The sequence below is a fragment of the Rhopalosiphum maidis genome, chromosome 1 (assembly GCF_003676215.2).
Source record: "Rhopalosiphum maidis isolate BTI-1 chromosome 1, ASM367621v3, whole genome shotgun sequence".
NCBI classification, from domain to species: domain Eukaryota; kingdom Metazoa; phylum Arthropoda; class Insecta; order Hemiptera; family Aphididae; genus Rhopalosiphum; species Rhopalosiphum maidis.
In genome coordinates this window covers 86,611,375-86,636,072 of record NC_040877.1, presented here as the reverse complement: position 1 = coordinate 86,636,072, position 24,698 = coordinate 86,611,375, and the positions used below count along the sequence as shown (strand labels likewise).

The window sequence follows — 24,698 nt, the reverse complement described above, 5'->3', positions numbered from 1 at the left end:
ATAATCTACCATATATAGTAGAGCAATTATACATATTTTTAAACTAATGTTATTTCTTTTTTTTTATATTCTTTCAGATCTAACAAGTACGTAATAAGTTTTATTTTTTAATAAAAAATTTTAATTAAAATTGCAACTATAAATGTGACATCGTATAAAAGTGCGACGAAGTGGCCGAGCGGGCAAAATCAATTCCTTGATTACAAACAATCAATAATTTTTATGTAAATAGCTTTAATCCAAAGCAGAAATACATACGTTATGATGATTCATATGCTGTGTTGTTATTGATAGACTTCAATTTATATAGCTACGTTAATTATTTTTAACACAATAATCTACCATATATAGTAGAGCAATTATACATATTTTTAAACTAATGTTATTTCTTTTTTTTGTATTCTTTCAGGACAAACAAGTACAAAATAAGTTTATTTTTTAATAAAAATTTTAATTAAGATTGCAACTATGAATGTGACATCGTATAAAAGTGCGACGAAGTGGCCGAGCGGGCAAAATCAATTCCTTGATTACAAACAATCAATAATTTTTATGTAAATAGCTTTAATCCAAAGCAGAAATACATACGTTATGATGATTCATATGTTGTGTTGTTATTGATAGATTTCGATTTATATAGCTACGTTAATTATTTTTAACACAATAATCTACCATATATAGTAGGGCGATTATACATATTTTTTAACTAATGTTATTCCTTTTTTTTTATATTCTTTCAGGTCAAATATGTATGTAATAAGTTTTATTTTTTAATAAAAAATTTTAATTAAAATTGCAATGATGATTTTAAACTTTGGATGTGACATTGTATAAAAGTGCGACGAAGTGGCCGAGCGAGCTACGTCGTCGGTTCTGATGCGTGTCGTCGCTGGTTCAAATTCCGTACATGGACGGTATCTCTCTCTGAGCTGGCGACTGTTTAATGGGCGAACCCCTTCACCAGGCATGGCAGAAACCTATGTATGCCCAACTAGAAATTCCACCAAATAATACTCCCGGACATTGCGATACGAAAAAAAAAAGTCATATTAGAATCTATCATAACTTTTACCATTCATAATCGCGACATATTTACACCTCCTCTAGTGTGAATCTGAGTGAACATTTTTTATTTGATATAAGAAAATATGTTTTTATTTCATTGATTGGAATATTAAAAACACTTCTTTTTCAATATTCTGATAATTACATTATAGTACGTTGAATCATAGGTTTTACTCTTTTATCGTTAAGCACTGATACCGATAAATGTAGTTATAATTATTAAATTAAAATGTACAGTTTAATCAAAAACAATAAGTCGCTAATTTTTAAAAATTTTCTCACACTGAATAATATTGATATGAAACATCGAATGACGCGGTAAGGTAGTGAAACTGACTGTGGCGTGGCGACGCCCTATCGTGGCTCGTTGGCTCAATTCGCCGAAGATCGGCAAAAAATTAATAATAATAAAAATTTTAAAAACAATAATATTTATAATTATAATAATAGTTTTCAACATTATTACAAAAAGAAGATTTTTGATGTTTCACATCTGCCGGGCGTCCCGCGATGGCTAAGATTTTTTTTAAATTACGATATTTAATAAAACGCCTTAATTTATTATATAAATATATGTTATTTATAAATTTATTACTAAATACTATATAAAAACTTTTTTTCAGTAACCCCTGCTGATAGTAATTATTATATTTTTAAATCAATATTTAATTAGTTTACAAAATTATGGTTAATAAATACCGTTGCTTTGAATTGTGATCTAATCAGAATTAGTTTGGTTCTAAGCTACAATATCACAGAATAGATTCAATGACAATATTAAGACCAATAGGTTCTATAAAATACAGTGTTGAGACTTATCTAGATAAAATATATTAACTATCTATTATCTTATCTAACTGTTATCTATATATCTACCTTAGATGAAAACTCCAGTCATCTACTGTAATTTATTGATATATATTTTTATATTGTAGAAATTACTTATTTCAATGATTATAAATTTTTATTATATTTATGTTTCTGGCAATATATACTATTTTCATTCGTGTCATCGTCATTTAATTATTTTGATTTTAAAACAGACTCTCCAAATCTCCTTTGGTACATATGCTTTAAAGTTCCTTATTTTTCTTCTCATAATAATTATCCATTTTAAGTTTCAATATATAACATAAACTATGGTATACTATTGAACCACAAGAAAGAATGATGAGGAATGCCAATGTTTAATCATTTAACTGTTCCTTTTAATATTGTAATAAATAATAATAAATAAATATTTTCATCGCTATACTATGAATTTTTATATTAATAGTGTCTCACAAATGTTATTGGTTAATTGTTGAAAATTTCCCCTTATTGATATATTTGTATAAAAACAATATTAAGTATTCGCCTTACTTATAATATTGAGAGATAGTATCATAAACTATAACATTTAATAATTTATTAATAAGTGTGTTATGATTTGATTTCTAGGAATTGCAAGTAAGTGTATGACATTTAAATATATTTTCATAAATTTCATATGTGGAACTAAGTAGCTCAATTTATGAAATATGTGTTACATAATTTTTATAATAAAACGTCGACGACTATGATCGGCCGATAACAATTTTTTTTATTATTAGTTATTAGTGTTACTCTTTAGTCATTAATCACTATACTCAATAACCTGACTCTATTGTCACATTCATACCACAAAATACCAAATTCTCGAAGATATGTGGGTAATCAAAATAAATTAAATTATGTTAGGTAAAAACGTGGAAAGTCTAAACTCCCTAGAAGTAACTAAAAATAATTATTTCAATGAATTATTTTCAATTCCATAATTACGCACAATCAATAATTTTTATGTTAATAACTTTATTCCAAAGCAGAAATACATACGTTTGATTTTCAAAATGTAACAACTTTTTAATTATATACAAAACATTAAAATGGAAATTCATTTCAAACACCTTAAATAAATACAAAATGTTATATACATAATAAGCCTCATACATATTTTTGATTTGATACTATTTTAATTTTAAAATATTGTTTTTTAAAAAAATTTCTTTTTTTTGTCTACATAAATTCCGATTATTTTTATCCAATAAATAGATAATTTTATTTGAGATTATTTTTATTTTTGTCTAAATAGATTTTCGGTTTACAATGTTAAGAACAATAGGTTCTATATATCTACAATATACATGGTTAGATAAATCAGAGATTACCAATAAATAATACCTTATACAAACATGGTGTAATAAATTAGTTCTTATTTAATGGTTCAATATTGATTAATTTTTGCGAGTTTAAGTAGGTTTTCAACGGAATTTCTTAACATTACGTTTTGATGATTCATATGTTTTGTTGTTATTGATAGACTTCGATTTGAATAGATTCGTTAATTATTTTTAACACAATAATCTACCATATATAGTAGGGCAATAATACATACTTTTTAACTAATGTTATTCCTTTTTTTTAAATTCTTTCAGGACAAACAAGTACGTAATAAATTTTATTTTTTAATAAAAAATGTTTATTAAGATTGCAACTTTGATTTTAAACTATGGATGTGACATCGTATAAAAGTGTGACGAAGTGTCCGAGCGGGCTATCGTCGGTTTTGACGCGTGTCGTCGCTGGTTCGAATTCTGGAAATGGGTGGCAACTCACTCTATCTCTCTGCTGGCGACTGTTTAGGTGACGAGTCTTTCAACCAGGTGTGACTGAAACCTACGTATGCCCAACTAGAAATTCCGCCAAATAATACTCCCGGACATGGCGATACGAATAAAAATGTCATATTCGAATACATCATAACTTTTACCATTTAAAATTGCGACATAGTTACACCTCTAGGGTGAATCATTTGGTTAAAATATTAATTTCTTTGTCGTTCAAACGCAAACTTTGATTTTAAAACGGACTCTCCAAATCTCCTTTGCTACATACGCATTAAAATTCCTTATTTTTCTTCTCATAATAATTATCCATTTTAAGTTTCAATATATAACATAAACTATGGTATATTCATGAACCACAAGAAAGAATGATGAGGAATTCCAATGTTTAATTATTTAACTGTTCTTTTTAATATTGTAATAATTAATAATAAATAAATATTTTCATCGCTGTACTCTGAATTTTTATAGTAATAGTGTCTCACAAATGGTATTGGTCAATTGTTGAAAATTTCGCCTTATTGATATATTTGTATAAAATCAATATTAAGTATTCGCCTTACTTACAATATTGTGAGATAGTATTATAAACTATAACATTTAATAATTTATTAATAAGTGTGTTATGATTTGATTTCTAGGATTTGCAAGTACGTGTATAATATTTAAATATATTTTCATAAATTTCATATATGAATCTTTGCAGCTTAATTTATGAAATATGTGTAACATAATTTTTATAATGATCACTATCCTTTTACATTAAAAATAATTACTGATAATCGTGAGTAAAAATCCTCCAATAAACATAATTGTGTATGATTATTATTAACATTAAGCCAATGGTACACAATATGATATTCACCAAACCTGATTATTATTTTTTTGGTTCAAAATATAACCTTCACCAAAATAACCACCGCCCGTCATCATTAACCAATTAGAATTGTTCACATTAAGCTCAATTTCAACTCTTCACAAGTAGTATTATAACAGAACATTTTAAAAAGGCGTGTGCATATTTATTGTTTATATTTTACATTTGATTTTCGTTAGAATCATGCACAAAAAATATCATATTAAAATGACAGTTTATAATTTTTTTTTTTTAGAGTATACAGCAGGAAGTACGTATATTTTTAACTTAATTGTATTGATTTGTCAGTCTTATCACTAAGTAAACTGTTTATTATTGCTATTCAAAAACGTTTATGGTACAATAGCCAATAGCAAATAGGTTAAGTTAGCATATTGGTTATGGTATTAATATTACGGTAGGCTTATTGCATTTTTATCGTAACCATTTCATATGTTGTTTTACGTCATATAAGTATAAAATTATTATTATGTTTTACATTAATATTATTATTATTCACATTTTTATCAATTCTAACTTACCACGAAAAAAGTTTTTAAATTATAACAAAACAATTAACACTGCTATTCGTCGCGAAATTATATTATTTCATCATAATGTAATCTTAAAATACATATAGCTTATTTATTTTGTTAAACTTCTTATTACTTTTACAATCAAACCTCATCTGTAAAGAGTACACATCTTATACATTTTCTACTGCAAAAGGTTTTTTTTTCAAATTTTTGTGTTTTTGCCTAAATTTTAAAATATAAAATATATTATAAATTAATAAAATATTAATAATTTATAATATAATATAAATTAAAAAAATTATGGACAAGTGTACAATTGTATGTACTTCACACTATTGTAAAGGACACTAGGACATGCATAAAAAGAGACTAAAGTCCTATGAAAAATATAGTTCGTCGGGTCATAACTATATAGTTTTGAATAGTGAAAGTACAATTGTGAAATGGGTGATGATGTTGTTATCTTTATATGGGTTAATTACATTTATTAAATTTCACCTCATTTTTATCTAGGTAATAATTTGTTAATGTTATCCTCACTATAATTGTATAAAATAATTATATCATTTAAGATAAGATATTTATCATAATGTAGTTTATTTTTAACAGCTATGGCAGTCCATTACAAAGCATGTCTCAATGATCCTATGAGTCAACATCGTATGAATTATTCTATACTAATATTAACTATAAATACCAAAATATTACATATGTGGCCATATTATGTAGTATATATTTTGATCATGTTACTTGTTGCAAAATAATAACTGGGTTCTGCCATAATTTTTTTTTGTAAGTAATAATAAGGTGTAGGTATACAAATAATTCGAATCAGTATATTGGCCTCGGATTATTGTAGTGATCGACACTACCTGCGGTCACCGGTTGATTGAATGGAGTATTGAATACAATGCTACATGGTTTGAGACAGGACCTTACCTTCATATTATTTGTATACCTATGAACGGTTCTTAAGATATTATGTTGGTAAACATTCAACTAATCTAATTCAAATTAATTTTCTAGTTTATAGAAGCCCAACAGCAGGCCCGGTGACCACATTCTGTGCTCTTAATAGTATTCCAGGAGAGAATTATTTGTATTATCAGGACATTTTTAGGGAGGTTCTTAGGTTGATGTGATGATGACTATTTCAATGAACCTTTCTTAAAAAAGTTTTATTCAATGTGATATTCAAGATTTCTGTTACTTTTTATTTTAATTATTAATTTTTATTTATGTTCTATTTACTATATATATCCATATTATTCAGTATAAGGACTTAAAATAGCACATGTTTACAATCAAGCGAAAATGAAGTGTTCCATTCAAATATATTATCTAATTAAGAATAATTTTTGTAAAAATAATGCAATAAACAATTAAATATATTAATGTACATTGTACATTTATATTTATATTATAATCGTATTTTCTTTTTTTTTAAATGTAATAGAAAATTAGAAACGAGAGATTCTTTTTTTTTTAACAAAATCTATTTATTTTTTTTAAATAAAATTTGATTTTTATTGTTTTTTATAAATAACTTAATAATATAAATACAATGTTATGGTCCCCTTAAACCAACGAAACTTAACCACTCGTCGATCCGAAGAGATTTAAGACAGGCGGTCCACACCTCCATTCAATATGGCAGCGAAACCATACACGGATACGCCTAAACCGGCTGACACTCTCAAATTAACAAAAATACAGATTTCTTAGAATCTACTTCTTTTGCATTAGATTTCTCCAAATTCAATAGATCATAAGTAATATAAAGTATATCCGTATTCGTATGAAAAGTTTTCTTAAAGGCTATTCTGAGAATATTCTGTAGAACTCCGATTATCCGAACGCCTATCAACCGGACGTCCAATTAACCGGACGAGAAAAAAGATTTAACGGCTTAAAAATTTCTTTTAAAATATGTTATTGTATTTATAGCTTATTCTTTTTCAGTTAAATATTATAATAAAATTATTTGTTTATTGTTACAAATTTTAAATTATAGTACATACATATTAATAATAAATACATACATACAATATATTCATACAATTATATAATTATATAATTGTATGAATATGGCATATGGCAATCATCCGGATATTTGCTTATCCGGACCACCCTTGACATTAATTAGTCCGGATAATCAGAGTTTTACTGTATTTATTGAATGCACCACCCCAAATACAAATTCCGCATAGTGACTGTTAAAATAGTACATAAAACCATTTTCATATTGTTAGATGATAAAATATTATTGTATTAAGTAAATTAATTTCTGGCTTTTAATCAATAAAATAATCTATACAAGTTAAAACATATTATACACATATATGTTATATATGTGCGTTACATTTTAATTCAATTGTAAAGAGTGTCACAAAAATAACGTTTTTATTAAATTAGCTAAAAAAAAAAACATTTTATTTTTCAACAAATTAAAAAAAAAGGATATATACAGTTTTTAATTCATTATAATATTCCACATTGTATCTATATCGTACAGTAGAGCGGTAACCATTTGACTAGTATTTTATTTAATAAACATTAATTCACATTTTATAAAACCTCAGTTTTCTAAATTCTACAAATAAATTTCTTTCTAAATTGTGGATTTAAAATTTAAAAAAAATCAAGTACTCCAAAGTACACAAATACACCCATTATAGTGATTTACTTGACACCTTATACTTGGCATAGCATTAGAGGCATTTAAAGGATCTTTTCACCCAAACTCAGTATGGCAAATAAATATCACTGTGTGGTATAATAGTTGTCTAGTCAATCATTGAAAATGTTAAATTTTAATTCAATTTTATTCAATTTTTTACGAAAAAAAAAATTCTCATAGAAGATTGTCTAATAGCCTTATACACTTATTAAATTATTATGTAAAATTTTTAATAATTTTTTCGTCCAATACCTTTTACCGCAAGACATTTCCTCGTGCATAATGCTTCATTATGCATCATTGAATCGACTTCAATGTTTTTACTACACATCATTAGATTTGTATAGAACATTGATTTATTGTTATATATTTTTCGTTATCAGTGCAAAACTCAAAAAATATGCCGATCAATTAATAACATTGATAGTTTCAATTATTGTAATACGAGTATTATAACTAAGATTTAGACGACGACGGAGATAATAATCTGATGACGGGTGTGCAGTCATCAATTCGCCTTTGATGTTTAATTAATTTTATTTCACGCCGTACGCGCGTATTTGTTTGTTATTTTGTTTATTTTTTTAATGCATTATTTTAATATAATGCATAAAAAATGTATGCAATGTCTATAAATCACGTGAATAGTTCAAAAAGAAAAGTCTTATTAGTGTACTCGGGATATATTTTTGGAAAAGATTATATGAAAAAAGAAAAAACTCATCGGAAATTTAACAGATAAAATACTGATAAATGCCGCATATGATACCGTTTTTAAAAACTGTATTAACGAAACCTTATTGTTATAATTATATTATAATTATACAAATAAACGATTGTTGTAACTTTTGTAACAAAATAAATTCGTTCAAACTGGGTTAATATGACATTTACGCAAATAATATCCAAAAATTAGTAAGTAATAAAGAATAGTTGTTTGCGTCATCAATATGTTAAATATTTGTAAATTGTTTATTTGTTTTGTATTGTATGGTGGGTCATGAAAGAATCGATTATAAAAGAACTTGAGAATTTTTTGTATTATCAATTGATTTTCCAAGGTTTTCAAATAATTCATATTTTTTTGTGCATTGTATGTATAAAATATTTAAAATTCATTTTTCTAAGTATTATTTTGTAACTATTAAAATTGCGGTTCTTGCAATTTTGATTATTCAAACAACTGCTTTTAATCAATATCGCGCGGAATTTATCTGTATTTTCATATTTATTGAATATTTAATATTTCCTCTCTGGCCAGTGTGTTGCATTCCTTAAAAGTGTGACACATATCTCAGATGTCATAATGTCTCCTTCCACAACAACGCTCCCTTATTCTTGATCGCAAATCCGTTCAATAATTGCATGTACCGAGTCATGAAAATGATATAAGCTATAATGAAGTTCAACTTGACATATACATATGTCTTGTTAAATGACTAAAATTTGTCCCATGTGCTCGTCCTGACATCAGCACACTCCCACACGCACACACATACACACACGTGTTACCGATCTATGCATTGATTGCATCGTATCATGTCGTTCTTGTGGTAGGTCTGCGGGGGATCCAGTTTCGAACGTTCGCCGTCGTTTAACCCTATCCGTCTCCAACCAATTTTTTTAATAATTTGGAATTGTAAGTAAATATTAAAACAATATTTTATTTAAACAACAACAAAAAAGAGCTCCAAATTTTACTGACAATTATTAAAAACATTTAAAAAAAAAAAATTGAAACTTCATTATATTTATTGTACATACATTATACTCGTATTAAAATTATAGTATAATATATATATTTATAAATTATTAAATTCTATGTTAATTTTATTTAGTATAAAATTAATTCACTGGATTTAAAAGGAATACGATATTATAGTTGTTTTATAGGTTTCTAAACATAACTCAAGAACACCTTAATACCCATGTTATATTGTATCCGTCCGTTTTAATTACCAGTACATAGTATACGATTATGTTAGTTGGGAATACATTTGACTAGTATTTTATCAATGAAAATATTTTAATAATTAAATAATTTATAATGGCTTTGTTCAAATTAAATCCATATTAACCATTATTGGAAAATATCAAAATACGAGTATTTAATAATTATAATAGATTCAAAGTAGCCGACATTAAAAAGGAAGTACCAAAAATGAAAAATACAAATAACAAAATTATTTTGAAATTGTATATTATGGTATTAATGTTTTAAAGGATTTTATTAAATTTATATTTGGAAACCGGGAATTTAGAACGCTCACACGGTGAGATTTCCTTATTTGTTTTTAATTCCTTAGCATCGCTTAAAATAAATGTATTACCGATCAAATATGTTGAAATAAAAATATTTGTGTAATACTTGTCTATGTCTGACTGTCTGTTTTCAGTATTATTTAAAAGAGTACACAATAATTTACTCGATTCTCTTGACGGATTCTTTTTATTGAGTGAAATACCGTTTAACGTCTTTCATGTTAATACGTTCGTGCATCATAAATATTCTACACATCTACGATCTACACCTATCGCCAAAATCGTCACGTTGCTCACGTTTATATAATGTTAATTACAGGCATTTCAAAAAAATATTTTGATTTGAAATTATTGACGTGTATGTCATTTCAAAAAGTAAAAAGCTTAAACTATTATCAAGTTAAGAAATACTAAGAATTATATATTTTTTGAAAAAGTGTTATTATACTTGAATGGAAATTATATAAAAAAAATATACTCAAAAACATCAATAGATTTTGAAATAATGAATGTTTAAAGTTCTTATTGTTCCATAAAATTATCGCCCTATACACATTTAATAAAAAAAAAAATGTCTACGGTTATTAATTTTTGAATTTATTACAGCAAATCTTTGGAGGATAAACGAGTGAAATGAATGAATACGCAATATCATAGAATTTTGAGTGTCAAGCGCTCGTAATAAACTTTTCGATAATTTTTAATTTTATTCTAAGAAGAAAAACTTTTGAAGAATTTTGTATTAAAATTTTAAATCTTAGATGTAAAAATAAAAAATATTTTCATAAACTTCTGACAACATAATTATTGGTTAAAAAATGTTGAAAGTATTTTTTATTAAATTTTCAAACTTTTTGTCCAAACGGACAATTTTTTATTAATAGACAAAAACTAAAAAGAGAAGAATCAGAAGGAGTCAAAATGTTTTGAAAATATACTATCGTGTATAGGTATAGATAATTGCAATTATTAAACATTTCAAGTTTCTACGTTTATTCGTCTGAACTTTAACAAAGCGAAGAAATACATTTTGCCAAAAACTGGTTTAACCTAAAAATGTCCACAAAACAACACACTTCGTTGTAAAATCGATACATTCATCGCTTCAATAAGAATCTAAATCATATCACGAAATGTACTTATATTATACCGATATATATATAGGCTGGACAGATCCTATTTCAGGCGCGTATACAGGGGGGGGGGTTGACCCCCACAAATAATTTCTAGTAACGAGGAAAAAATTATTTTATTATGTTGTGGCACAATTTGTATTGCTAAATTTTGTAAACCCTCCCCTACGGAATTTTTTTTTTGTATACGCGCCTGTCCTATTTACTGTACATAACTTTCGAACTATACATAAATTGCAACACGTTCGCTTTTAATTTCACAATATCGTACAGCAGTGTTCATATACACATGCAGGTACATATATAACGCTATGTATACATTAGTATATGTATAATGTATATACCTATATCGTGCATATTATAATGTATATAATACTATACATAGGTATATATTTGACGGAAAATCGTAAGTATACAAAATATTATACAATATATTATATATATTATGTCATTACGTATTTATTTTTTTTAGCGATACTTTAAATATATAGTTAGTATATAGTAAGTATAATATAGTATATAGTAGTATATATTATGTGTATTGTTTATTATATTATAATAATATATCGTGACGTTCAGCGGCGGTCGTCGTAGGGCGGCGGTATCGCTGCGCCGAACGGACTGCGGTCGATGCTCCCGCCGGACCGGCCGAACCGGACTTCCAGCCCGTCCACGTCCACGTCGTAGTGGCGCCTGGGTATTTTGTTGTCGCCGGGCGTGTACACTTCGCCCCGGCCGAACCGGATGAAGTTGGAGTCCCGGCGGCCGAACCGGATGAAGTTGGAGTCGACGCGCCGGCCGACTGCCGACGACGGGTCCCGGCGCTTGGCCGCCGCCGATGCCGACGGTGCCGTCCAACTGCAGTCGAAAGCCCGCCCGAACCGCATGAAGTTCTTGTCCATGGCGCTGCGCCTAGTCAACGGGTCCACGGGCCGCAGGGCGAACCGCTTGTCCGCGGCTGCCGCGTCCGCCACTCCGTCGGTGACCAACGCGGCCAACGTCAACGTCACCGGCAACAGACACAGAAGCATTATTGCACCTACGACACATGACAAAACGGAAAATATATGAGACCAAATAGTCATTTCAAAGGCTTATTGTTACCACGCGCGATGTTCAGCTAAGTTCAACAACAAGGCAATGCGACCCAATCGTATATAACCACCCTGGTGCACAAAAACCTTACCATAGATACCAACCAATCATTGCAAAAGAATTGTACGCACGTACATACGAAACCCGACTTAACGTTGAACTATGTCCAAGCCCGGCTCAACTGTTTAAACATACCTAGGCAAACTTGAGTTTTGCCGCCTCTTGTATGTAAATACTACATCAAATGTTAAATGCCACCTCTAAAAAATGCCGCCCTAAGCGTGGACCTATGTCGCTAACCCATTAAGCCGGGCCTGGGTCTATATGTCCCTATATCGTCATTATAACTGAAATTAAATGTTGAGTCACGGAGGTATTACGACTTACGAATATATGTATACAATTCATAGATATTTAAGATTACTCTCCAACTGGGTTGTCTCTAAAATAATTTTTTTTGTTAAGTGCAACTTAGATTATTTCTATCGTTCAACATATTATTATTTTTTGTTCATTATTTAAGTGTTTATAAATGTAATTTATTGGTATTAAACACTTACAAATTAAAATTATGTATAAAACTCGCTATACGCTCGTCAATAATCCTAAATTTTGCTAACCTCCCACGCAGATGTAATATCTAAAATGTTTTTTATATTTCAGAAATTAAGAATTCATGACTGTATTTTTTTTAATTACTATAATTAACTTTTTTGGTTACTATAACAATTATAAAATAATGAATAATATATTTGACATTTTTTATTTTTAATAGAGAGATTAAACAAATGAAAAATTAATAAAAAATAAATATGTTTTACATTTTTATTTATAAATAAGTAATAATAAACTAAACGAATTATTTATACAAATAACAGGAAATAAATATTTTTAGTTAAAACAATGTTTTTTGGCCTTTTTCTTTTTGAATAACAGTTATGGGCTATTTCTTTTCACAAGTATTTTTATTTAATGCATTAAGTTCAGCTAGTGTAGTCAGAGTGTCACAATTTTCATACTACTATAAAAACATAAAATAAATGGAACATAGTTTTCCTTTAAATGAAATAATATGTTGAGCATGTAACGTGCTAACCATTAAATTATAGTTTTTATTTGAGTTTATTCTTGAAACTCGTAAAAAACAGACCCTATTCCTGTTAGAAAATATTGTGCCAATACTGCCGTATACGTTTAAAAAGTATATTGTACATTTTTAATATACGGCTATAAACGTCATAGTAAGTTGTCATTATAGTCAATTACAAATAACTTAATGGGATTCTTAGAATGCATTATTTTTAAACAAAATATTATTTATGCACTTAATATACTTCACCATCTATAAATTACACAAAATATATTATTATTTTAAACACCCTATAGTTAATTACATGATTTTCTTACCTAAATTATCTCTATACTCTATATACGTATACCAGCCCTCTTGTTAAATACAAACTAATTACTTTTGAAATGTAAACATCATTTATAATACAATAATTATTGTATTTTTAATTCACACATCACGCCTGTATTAAGTATTTATTATTTGTTTAAAACAGTGCCATAGTTTGGTACTATACATTTTACTTGGTATAAATTATTATTATCAAAACTAAATACTAATCATAATAATAACTCACTATATATTATAATAACACTTAAATTTTAAGTTTTATTGAAAATTTATTAAGGTATAAATACATTTTTATCAGATTTAAAATATGTATATTTTGGATTGATTAATTTAGTAATTTTTAATTCTTGAAGAATCACCGAATGATTTATATTCTTGAAAAATAAATGATTTAGATCCATTTTCATTAACAGTTTTTTTTAAATCAACAAGAATGTTTAGACTTAGATTGTAAGTAATGGTCGTATTTTTTCTCTATTATAAATCACGGTTTGTTACTATATAAATAGTTCTGCATTTTTTATTATACCTAAAGAATAATTTTTGAAATAATACAGATTAACTGTTACATTTTTACAACCCGATTTCAAATTTACCCTTTTCAGCAAGTATATTTATTGACAATTTTTTTCTCTATAGTTACTATGGATAAAATTATTATAATGCCTAGTTATTATTTTATTCGGTTATTGAATCAAGTGCCGTATAACACGCCGTAAAATAATAATAATAATAATAATAATAATAATAATAATAATGATAATCTTTCTACATAGTACTATAAAAATGCGAGACGTGATACATGTATATCTACAAGTATATTGGCATACACCGCAAAATAACCAGTAAATATCGTATGTGCCCCGAAGGTTGTATTATATATTATATACATTGAATAGTTTTAACGGAATAAAATGTTGAGCCAAATCTCCCTCTTTAAACTTTTATAACTAGATCAAGAGGCAGTAAACGTGTTAACGAACAACCTGTACCTAAACGTACGGTAGTCAACAATAAAATAATAAAATATTAATATTATTTAGTATAGGTACTCATAAGGTCAAATCCCGTGGATGATACGCTATGCGTATTATTATTTATTATTATATTGCACAACAACAGTATTACAGTAATAGTAATATATAGTCATACTTTTTTTAGCAATTATACTGCCTTAAACTTAATCTACTCTTAAATGGACTTTATATTGTTAGTTTTTTTTGGAAAAGGGGAGGTTGCTTTTCGCCACTATGTATTACGTAATTATTACTTAGGTAGACTATAACACTATCTTCCCTCAATATTGAACCTTCTATATTTTTTAAGTTTCGATAAAACAGTCATATAGGGTTTTTAAGTTTAAATTATTAATTAATACAAACAAAAAATATAATTATAGGAAAATGATAAAATACAAAATAAAATACATCTTATTTTTTTGAGATTACTGTTGTGATACTAATTTATCAAATTGATTTAGATAAGAGATGCATTCGTATTTTGTACCGTATATTATCTTATATTTCTATTAACATTCGCACTGACCAAGAAACAGAGATAGATATCACAGATTTTACTATGTAATTATTTTTAAACACATTTGTTTGTTATTAAGTGGAACTATCACATTATGCGCAGTTAAATCTTGAGAACATCGTATAAGAAAAACTAAACACTTATATTAACACATTATAAGTTAAAATCAACTTTTTAATTAAAAAAAAATATATTTATAAAATTCATATCAACCATTTTGGAGTTAGTGGTTCCAGCTAAATCAAATAATAAACAACATCAACATTTAACTTTAAGTTTTCTATGTTAAATTTTTATAAAATTTAAAATTACGAAAAAAAACACTTAATTCATAAATAATTAATCACAAGTAAAACTAATTTAAATCATATTTTTCTTAAACACATGTGACAATACTATACAAAGCCTCTCGTTATTTATGACAACACTATACAAAGCTTCTCGTTATTTACGACAACAAACTTCATTCCACTATTTGGTAATTATATAATTAACTGTATGAGTTATTTCACTTATAATTAAAGTCTAGATTGTAGTTATTTTTTGAGTTAACAATAACAACGAGACATATTATGAAAATATAAAATGCGTTTAAATACGCAAAAATAATCAATCTGAGTTAAAATCTACTTTTTTCATATTAAAATTTGGTATGCGACTAAACTATCGGCAGCTCGTTCAGATAGGTTAGGTTAGGTTGAAATGATTATTTCTATTTTGATTATGCATAGTACACACATAGCGGTTATAGCGAACATAAGTGTCTTCTAGTTACAGACTTTCAGAGTTATAACACATTATGACAACTAATACTATTGTGACAACCATATAGTTCCCCTACATTAATATATTTACATACGCAGTAATGACACGTTTATTATTGTCGTTTGAGGGTTACGAGATTCCAATCACCGCGGGACACATCTATCGTCGGAATACGCGTGGTCTGTCAAAACTTATTAGTTCCGCGAGGTGTCTATTTGGCCAATTACCGTTGCAATATTACCGAATGAATAATGACCGGCCGTAATGCGACGAATTAATAACGGCCACACAAACTAGCGGGTTTACATTATTGTGCAGGTACATAGCGTACTGCGCTATTTGCAGCCTGCACCCTATATACCTATTGCCGGCTACCCCTCTTCGCCCGTCGCGGATGAGCAATTCGCCGCCGCGGCAATGTGAAAAATGGCCTATCCCGTCGGAGGTGTTTTGTTTTTTTATAATTAAGAAAACAACGACAAAGAAAAATGACGCTTTGGCAGCAGGTATGCGTGTATTTATATAAAGTTCATCATTTTTCTTTTAACGTTAAATATTTTGCATTTTTCTCCTTCCGGTAAACGCAATTATATATATATCGAAACCTTATAAAAACACCGCGCTAACGCAGCGTGGCGTGTATATTATCATATAAATAAGCTTTTAAAAAAAAAAATCCGAAATACAATGTTAATTCTCCATCACATCCTCGTAAATGTATAGATAGGTAGATTTCGTAAAAACAAAAACTTCGTACAATACCGCGGTGATTGAAGTTCAAATAACAAACTTATAATATTGCCTAATAACCGTAAAGCTGCTTGGTATTTAGAACTGTATAGAGATGTGCACCATTGTGCGTGCAACCTGTGAAGAAATTTTATTTTTCTATAAACATTTATGGAATTTATAAATACTTTGCGTTATTTATGCGTAAACGATAAATATTTAGATAATCGCAAGCCATAGGTTATAATAATATAATAATTCTCAAACAATCAATAAGAAATAACACAATTTAGTCAGTGTTCCTTTTATAAATAGGAATCCGTTCAATTCCTCGTTACTTATTTAGTTAAAATAGGAATTTCTGCGTTCATGAATAACACTGAATTGTGGTCATACCTATGTGTCGTCTATGTAATTACCTTTATATGACAGAATAACAGAATATTATTAAAATGTATAAATATTATTTTATTATTTTAAACAATATGCTCGTTAGATCAGTCCAGATGGAAGTAAAAATAAATGCGTTTTAAAAATAAATCTAAGCCATAATAAAACATAATATTATTGTCATCATGTAAGTACAATAATAATTATGTAATACAAAATAGTTTTGTTATTTTATGAAAATTATTATTTTTTGAAACACAATATCTACCGATAACTTTTTACTCATCTCGCCGAGTCACCGAGTATGACTATGCTCGAAATAGCGCACCACTGCAACGCGAAACAATCATGTTCCTGAAAGTATTTATGAAAGTTAATTAGTAATACTGATATATTGTTATAATCCTTGATCCTAATTTACAAACATTTGTTATTTCGTATACAAAATATTATTACAGTAAAATTATTAAATTAATAATTTTTTTTTTTAATTTATAAAATTTAGATACAGTTTAAATTATTTTGAACACTAGAGGAAAATATTAAGTTAACAGTTGAGATCAGAACTAAGTTAATAATAAATAATATTAGAGTATAGAAGTTGAACAATATAAATTAAAGTAAAGGGGATGCATGTACTAGTTTTAAACAGAAATTGAAATATTAAAATGAAAAATAATAATTAACATAGGTATTAAATATGTATATATGTGTATGTTATTAATATCTTATTTAAGTTATTATCTTTTAGCTTCTGTTTGTAGAACTGCAGGAACGTTAAAAAAAAATACAGACAAAAATTATTTTATTTATTTTTAATGATTATTTTTTTAGTAAATTAATAAAAATGTTTTTTTCTAAACTTTTAACCAGACTAAAGTATCGTTATGGATATACTGGGTTACTTTCATTTATTTTTATTACGAAATACACAAAATGAGATGATATTTGAATTCTCTTTTATTTTAAATATTTGGTTCAAATTAGAGTTTGTAATGTACATTTTACAAGTCATTTTATGAAAGCATAAAGAATGATTTTTTGGATTATAAAACGTAACGTTATTTTTTCTATATGCAAACATAATACCTAGGTATAAACTATAAGATATAATATGTATACGATATATGTATTACACATATATTGTTCTTTAAAAGTTTTAAGATATATATATAACAAATGATATTAAAATTAAAGTAAATATATATGTACGATGTATATTGTATATATTGAAAAACATTCAGAACCTCAGGCAAAAAGTTGTTTCACGTGAAACCACTATACAAGTATCTTCCAACTGTGTACAGATACCGAGATGGTAAACAATTAACAATAATTTATCTGCAAATATAATATTTGAAAATAGCATTATGTATGTTAATAATATTGTTTGTATAGACGAATTTAAAGGTTCAATTTCTAGCTAAATGTATTTCGTTATTGAAAGAAAAATTATTTATACATATTATACACGGCACACGCATTCAAGTTTGTTTGCAATATTTTCATATTATAATTACAATACAATAGTATATTGTCTGATATATATCTTGTATCTACAATCTACATTTTAATTTAATCTAAAATTAATTATATTCGAGGTAAATTTTAATTGATTATTTACAATAAATAGGTACGAAGTTGATAGTACTTAAATTATCTGGCTTATATTATATTTATAAATTTATAAGTATTATTTTCATAATATATTTTTTGAAACTACCTATTAAATTATTAGTACATCTATAAAATATATTTAAATATCTGTAACATATATGGTTATTATATAGGTACACCATAAAATAAATAATACATTTATTAACTGTAAAGTTCAAAATATGTTATATAAATATAACTTAAAAATTATACCATAACATATCGTAAATTGTAACAATTAAATGTTTTATAATGAAATATTTACTATGATTTGGTATTTGTATTGTTTGAAATGTACCATATATTTTTTTTTGTTTATGAAATAATGGTTTTCAAAATATTTATACTGCCCAATACCTTTATTTCTTTGTGATATTACATCTGAAGCGGAAGCAATGAACTGAGGTGGGAACCACGATACTGCCTGACACTTGTAATTTATTTTTTATACTACTTTTTACATTTTACGTCACCTTTAATAAAGTAAAACAAAAAATAATACTTAAAAGTTAGTGTACATTGATATACAGCACATACTAAAATATTCTAATAAAAAAACTTAAAACAATTATTTACTATATTTATTAACAAAACTTCGATAATTCGTCAAAAATGTCAATTTTTATTGACACACGAAAATGAAAAGTATGAATACTAAGAATTGTGTATGTGTTGTGCGAGATAAGAAAGGCTTTCGATAAGGAGGATGTGAAAATAAACTATTGGTAAAGTATTTTATTTCATCATACGGTAATATTTACGTGGACCGATAAACTTAAAATTAAGGCAAATAGTTTTATAAATTATATATCTTAAGTTTATAAGGTACACAGGCCGTATACTCGGTTTGTTTCGACACTCAATATAAGTATATATTGTGGCTATTGTTTATAATATAAATTTAAAATATGAATATAATATGAAAATAATAACTGTATAACAAATTAATGGCGTTATTTCGGGTTTGGATAGTATTCCAAATGTTACTGTTAGCTTATCAATATCACAGTAAATACAACGATTTGATTCATTTGGTACTAATTCGATTAATTATTATTTTCTGTATACTGAAACTTTAAATATATTATTTACTATCTAAAGAAGATATTATGTAATAATATAACGGTCAGAGAAATAACAATGTTTGATGTCTAATCGTTAAGGCATATATTTTGTTTAATTAAAAAAAGAAAAGAAAAGAAAAAGAAAAATTAATGAACTCAATTTATACTTTTAGTAATTAACTAATTTTAAAACTATGTAGATTGTTTAATAATACTCATATTACAATTATTGTGATGGCCAGATACAAACAATTTTATGTTCTAAAGATTTGATACCAGGTATTTTTCGTTTAAAACCACATTTAAAAGAAAGTTTATGGAATTACGAACGTATTTCGTAATATTTTTTGGTAGAACAAACAAAAACAGTACCGTAATAATGTGGATTTGTACATCAATGGTCCTCAATAAAATATCGTTGCTCATTTTTTTGTTTTTGTATTAACATACATGGATTTTAAACAATTATTTTGGAATATATAATATTTTGAGTTATTATTATTAGAATTGATTTTTTTGAAAAATAAACATGATATAGATACTTGAAAATAATTTAACTTTAAATTAAATATCTGAATCTAAATTATAACTTATAATTTTTGTAATAGATTCTTAAAAGTATTTTATTTTTCAGATAAATTAGAAAATATAGCTTAAGTGATCTGTTGATACAATTCAACTATAATAGACTATACAATTGTTTATGTTTTAAATCATAAATCATCAACTAAATAGTAGTTGGAAAAAAAATACTCAAGATTAATAAACATAATATTTATATATAAATTGTAAATATGAGAAAAGCGTAAATCTTCAGAAGTTTCAAAACAATTTAAAACTTTTAAAGTTACTAAAAATACGTATTTTCCAATCAAGTTTGACTTGCGTTAGATTTTAAGAATGTATTATAAAACAGGAATTTTTAGTTAACTTGCAAAAATGTTGAAATGTGATAAGAAATGTCTATAGATAATAATAACATATAAGTACTGAAATAAATACTATACATAACTTTTCATTTGAAGATTTGAGATAAAATTTTACATTGCAATTAAATTAAATAAATTTAACAATTAAGTATAAACTTTATATGGATTGAATATTAACATAAGTTTTTATTTTATTTAGATTATAATATTTGAGTTATAAATTATTTAAAAATTAAAATAATTGCTTAGATACATATATATATATCTAAAACATATTAAAACTTTGAAGCATTAAAAAATATAACTTTTTTTTGTCAAAAATGTTGTGTAGTATGCCTATTAAAAATCATCTATACATATAAAGTATCAAAAAATGCATATATTTATCAATTAAATAATAAAATAATATTACACGATAATTATATATCAAAATATAATTACCAATCATATAAACATTAGTAAATTATTGATTTACAAACTATTCGAAAAACGAACTGAGAATTGCAATACTTGAACAAATCATTTTCCTATTAGGTAGTTTAATTCGAAACAATAAACAACTAAAAAAAATTCATACTAAAATTAATTTAGAACGGTAAAAATAATGAGTAAGTGAATCCCATTCTGTTGTAAATTAGATTTTGAATGATTAACTATTATAGGTTTCTTAAATTTGAATAAAATAATAGGTATATCATTGTATACGAAAAGCGATTATTAACGGAAATACTCTATCAGCCTATATCACCCAGTGATATATTTTTTTGTTATAGTTAAGTCATTTATTTTACACATAGTATTATAGTAAGTTGATATAATTTCTGAAAATGTTGCATTTATTATATTATTTATATTTAATTATTCTAATAATACTCGTATGTATTTATATGTTATTATATAACTCAAAATGTAATAACATCTTTATAGATATTATTAGATAATACCTTAAAATAGATCAAAAAGGTCATCGTATAGTAAAATTCTTAATAACATAAAATACATAAAAATAAGTAACATGTCATTATTTATAGTTTAAATAAGTACTTTCGTCTACATTCGAACTTAAAATGTCTATGAAAATAATTGTAATTATACATTTTTTAGATACTATGGATCCAATATGAACTACTTATAAACAGTCTTGTATTCAATTTTCAAAACTTAGATATAAAAAAAAATGAATTTTTATCTACAAAACAGTTTAAAAAATAAAAAATTTTATGTTATTTGTCAAAATTATTATAACATATTAAAATTTATATTAACAAAATTATGCCTATGTATTTTTAATATTTTTATAAAAATATAAAAATATATTTTATGGAATCGTGTATTATATTTTCAAGTATTGCTATCCGGTAAATAATTTTTAATCGACATTTATAAAAAAAAACCACTAAAAAAGTTGAAAATTTCTCATATCTATAAATAACTAAAAAAAAATAAGCAATTTTGAAAATTTTATAGTTTAATGGAAATAATTACATTATTAATATGAACATTTGGTGAAAATTTCAAGTATATATTATTATTATTTTTTTAAATATAATAAAATATCAAAAATTTTTGAAAAAAAATAATATTTATACTGATAAATATCGAATGCCGTAAATATTTGAACTTAAAATACTCATAAAAAATGTATTTAGTTTTCCGGTATAATTTTTTATAATATAATATAGAATAACTAGAGTAAAGAACCTTCAATTCAATTTTTAAATCTTTTAGGTAAAAAACGAAAATGTTTATGAATTTCTAACTATAAAATAATTTATTAATTTCCACGTTTTTTATAAATGTAGTCAACATTTTAACTTTAAACGATTATAAAAAGAAAGTATTGTGACCATTGCACAAACTAGATGAAATTTTATATCTTAAACCACCCCCATTTTGAAAATTGAAGCATTTTATTGACAACTTATCGGTACTCGCATACAAAAAAAACTACATTATGATAAAATCAATATGTTCATCGCTCCACTCAAAATCTAAAATGATTATTACTTTTTCAGGCGAATGTAATATTTTTTTGAATATTTTGTTATCATTTAATAATTTTTTAATTTTTATAAATTCTGTTTAGTTTCGTTGTAATATTTGTTTAGTTTAGTTCGGGTATCGGTTACGAATAAGAAATTGCAAATTCTATTCAGTTCAAAATGGTTAAATTTAATACCTCAGTTCGTCCTCATAAATTAATAATAACAACTGGAAAGTTTGTATATATAGTACGTATCTAGTATACCCCGTCATTAAGTAAATTATTGTAATGGATGTGTCGAATTTGAATTTGAATTTGAAAAAAACTTTAAATTCAATGATAATGATTCATGGCATACGAAATACGATTTTGAGTAGGGACTGTTTGTCAGTTTTTATTTCTAAAGATATTTTACAGGTTTTTTGTATTATTATACGAGCATATTATAAATAATACAGCTGAATAAACTGTTTATTTTTTCAAAAACATCGCATTAAACTTAATAACTTTATAAATTGGCAACGAAAATTATAATACAATCCTTTAACAAAATATTATAAGGTATACCTGAAACTGCAGTGAATGAATTATTGATATTACAATATCCTTCTGTGCACCCGTAGATGCGATAAAACACGCTTTTATCACAGACGGTTACGGTTTTTAATATTACTAATACGTACGGTTTTTTTCCTTTTCGTATTATATTACATTGTATATGTTTGCTAATGCTATATTCCCACTTAAAACTATTCCAGTGGTAGGCCTATACGCTGTTCAGACCTGCAGGCATTTCTGTTAATATAACTGATTTCTGCACTCTGCGCTCCCAAGCCCTTTCACTCCCACGTCAGATACATACTTACACGCATAATATTAGACAATGTCTATATTATACACAACATATATTATATTGAATTATATTATATTATTATGATATATATATATATAAATATATATATATAATATTATATGTCTTACCGCTAACGATCTTCACGTATATAATATGTTATACGATTAAATAATATATAGTGTGATATCTATAGAACGTGCAGGACAGTAAATTGTGATCGAATATAGCGATCGGCAAACGACGATGACGACGAATTACGTGTCTACGTATACTGTTTATGATTATAATACGTAGTGTGTGTGTGTGTGTGATGCCGTTATAGTCGACGGTCCGCGCAGGCTGCAGCAACAGGCTGGTTCGACGTGGATCGGTCGAAAATAACACGACGGTGATGGCCTCGGCAAAAAATTCACACTCGAGTGATGGCCGATCGACTGCCCGGCGACTGAGGGTCGCGGGGAAAACTCAAATGTCCGTCTTTGGTGCGGGTCGGACGCGTAAAAGCCGAAACGGCCGCGTTTTGAGGTGGCTGCAACTGGAACGGTAGACGATGACGACTACGACGACGTCGACGAGTACGACTCGGTTGTCCCGCGGTCGACGCGTGCGAAACGGCTACGAAGGCGGTCGGCTGGTCGGCGCACGCCTTTTATAGTGGATGTAGTACGCGGCGCGCGGCATGTGTCGTCACGTTTTTAGACGTTCGTTTTCTTTCCGATTTTGGGGGCACGCGTGTCACTCACGAGGGGGGGGGGTGGGGGGTGTGGGTGGCAAGGGAAATCGCCGGTCTCTTTACCAAAACAATTTCGACGCGCCGAATTCGCACGTCACGAATATAAATCCTAGCTGGAGAATGCTGTGCGACGCGTAACAATACGTAAACAATAATTGGTAAATATATTTAGAGTTAAGTTAATCAACTATATTGATAAACTGAACAAATGTTTTTCATTAAAAGACGAGTCTTTATGCTACTTTTCGTACTCATCAAGGCCTGGTAATCAGTTTTAGGTAATGAAAACAATATAACATATCTGTTCCCAAATTTTTGCCACAGATTTTTTAACATTTAACAATTAAGTTAGACACAAGGCATAAACGAG

The 24,698-nt window shown here is 26.8% G+C and overlaps 1 protein-coding gene across 1 annotated transcript; it reads right to left on the bottom strand.

Moving 5' to 3' along the window:
* Window positions 1–11,648: 11,648 nt before the first annotated feature.
* LOC113558444 (FMRFamide-like neuropeptides 1) lies at window positions 11,649–24,204 on the bottom strand. Its single transcript, XM_026963903.1, has 2 exons — window positions 23,724–24,204; window positions 11,649–12,213 (listed from the first exon to the last, which is right to left on the bottom strand). Exon 2 carries the CDS (start codon window positions 12,203–12,205, stop codon window positions 11,750–11,752), a length of 456 nt encoding a protein of 151 aa, XP_026819704.1. The 5' UTR covers window positions 12,206–12,213; window positions 23,724–24,204; the 3' UTR covers window positions 11,649–11,749.
* Between the last annotated feature and the right edge of the window lie 494 nt (window positions 24,205–24,698).

Coding starts and splice junctions, on each gene's coding strand:
- LOC113558444 (XM_026963903.1), bottom strand. CDS start 12,205: ATGCTTCTGTGTCTGTTGCCGGTGACGTTGACGTTGGCCGCGTTGGTC.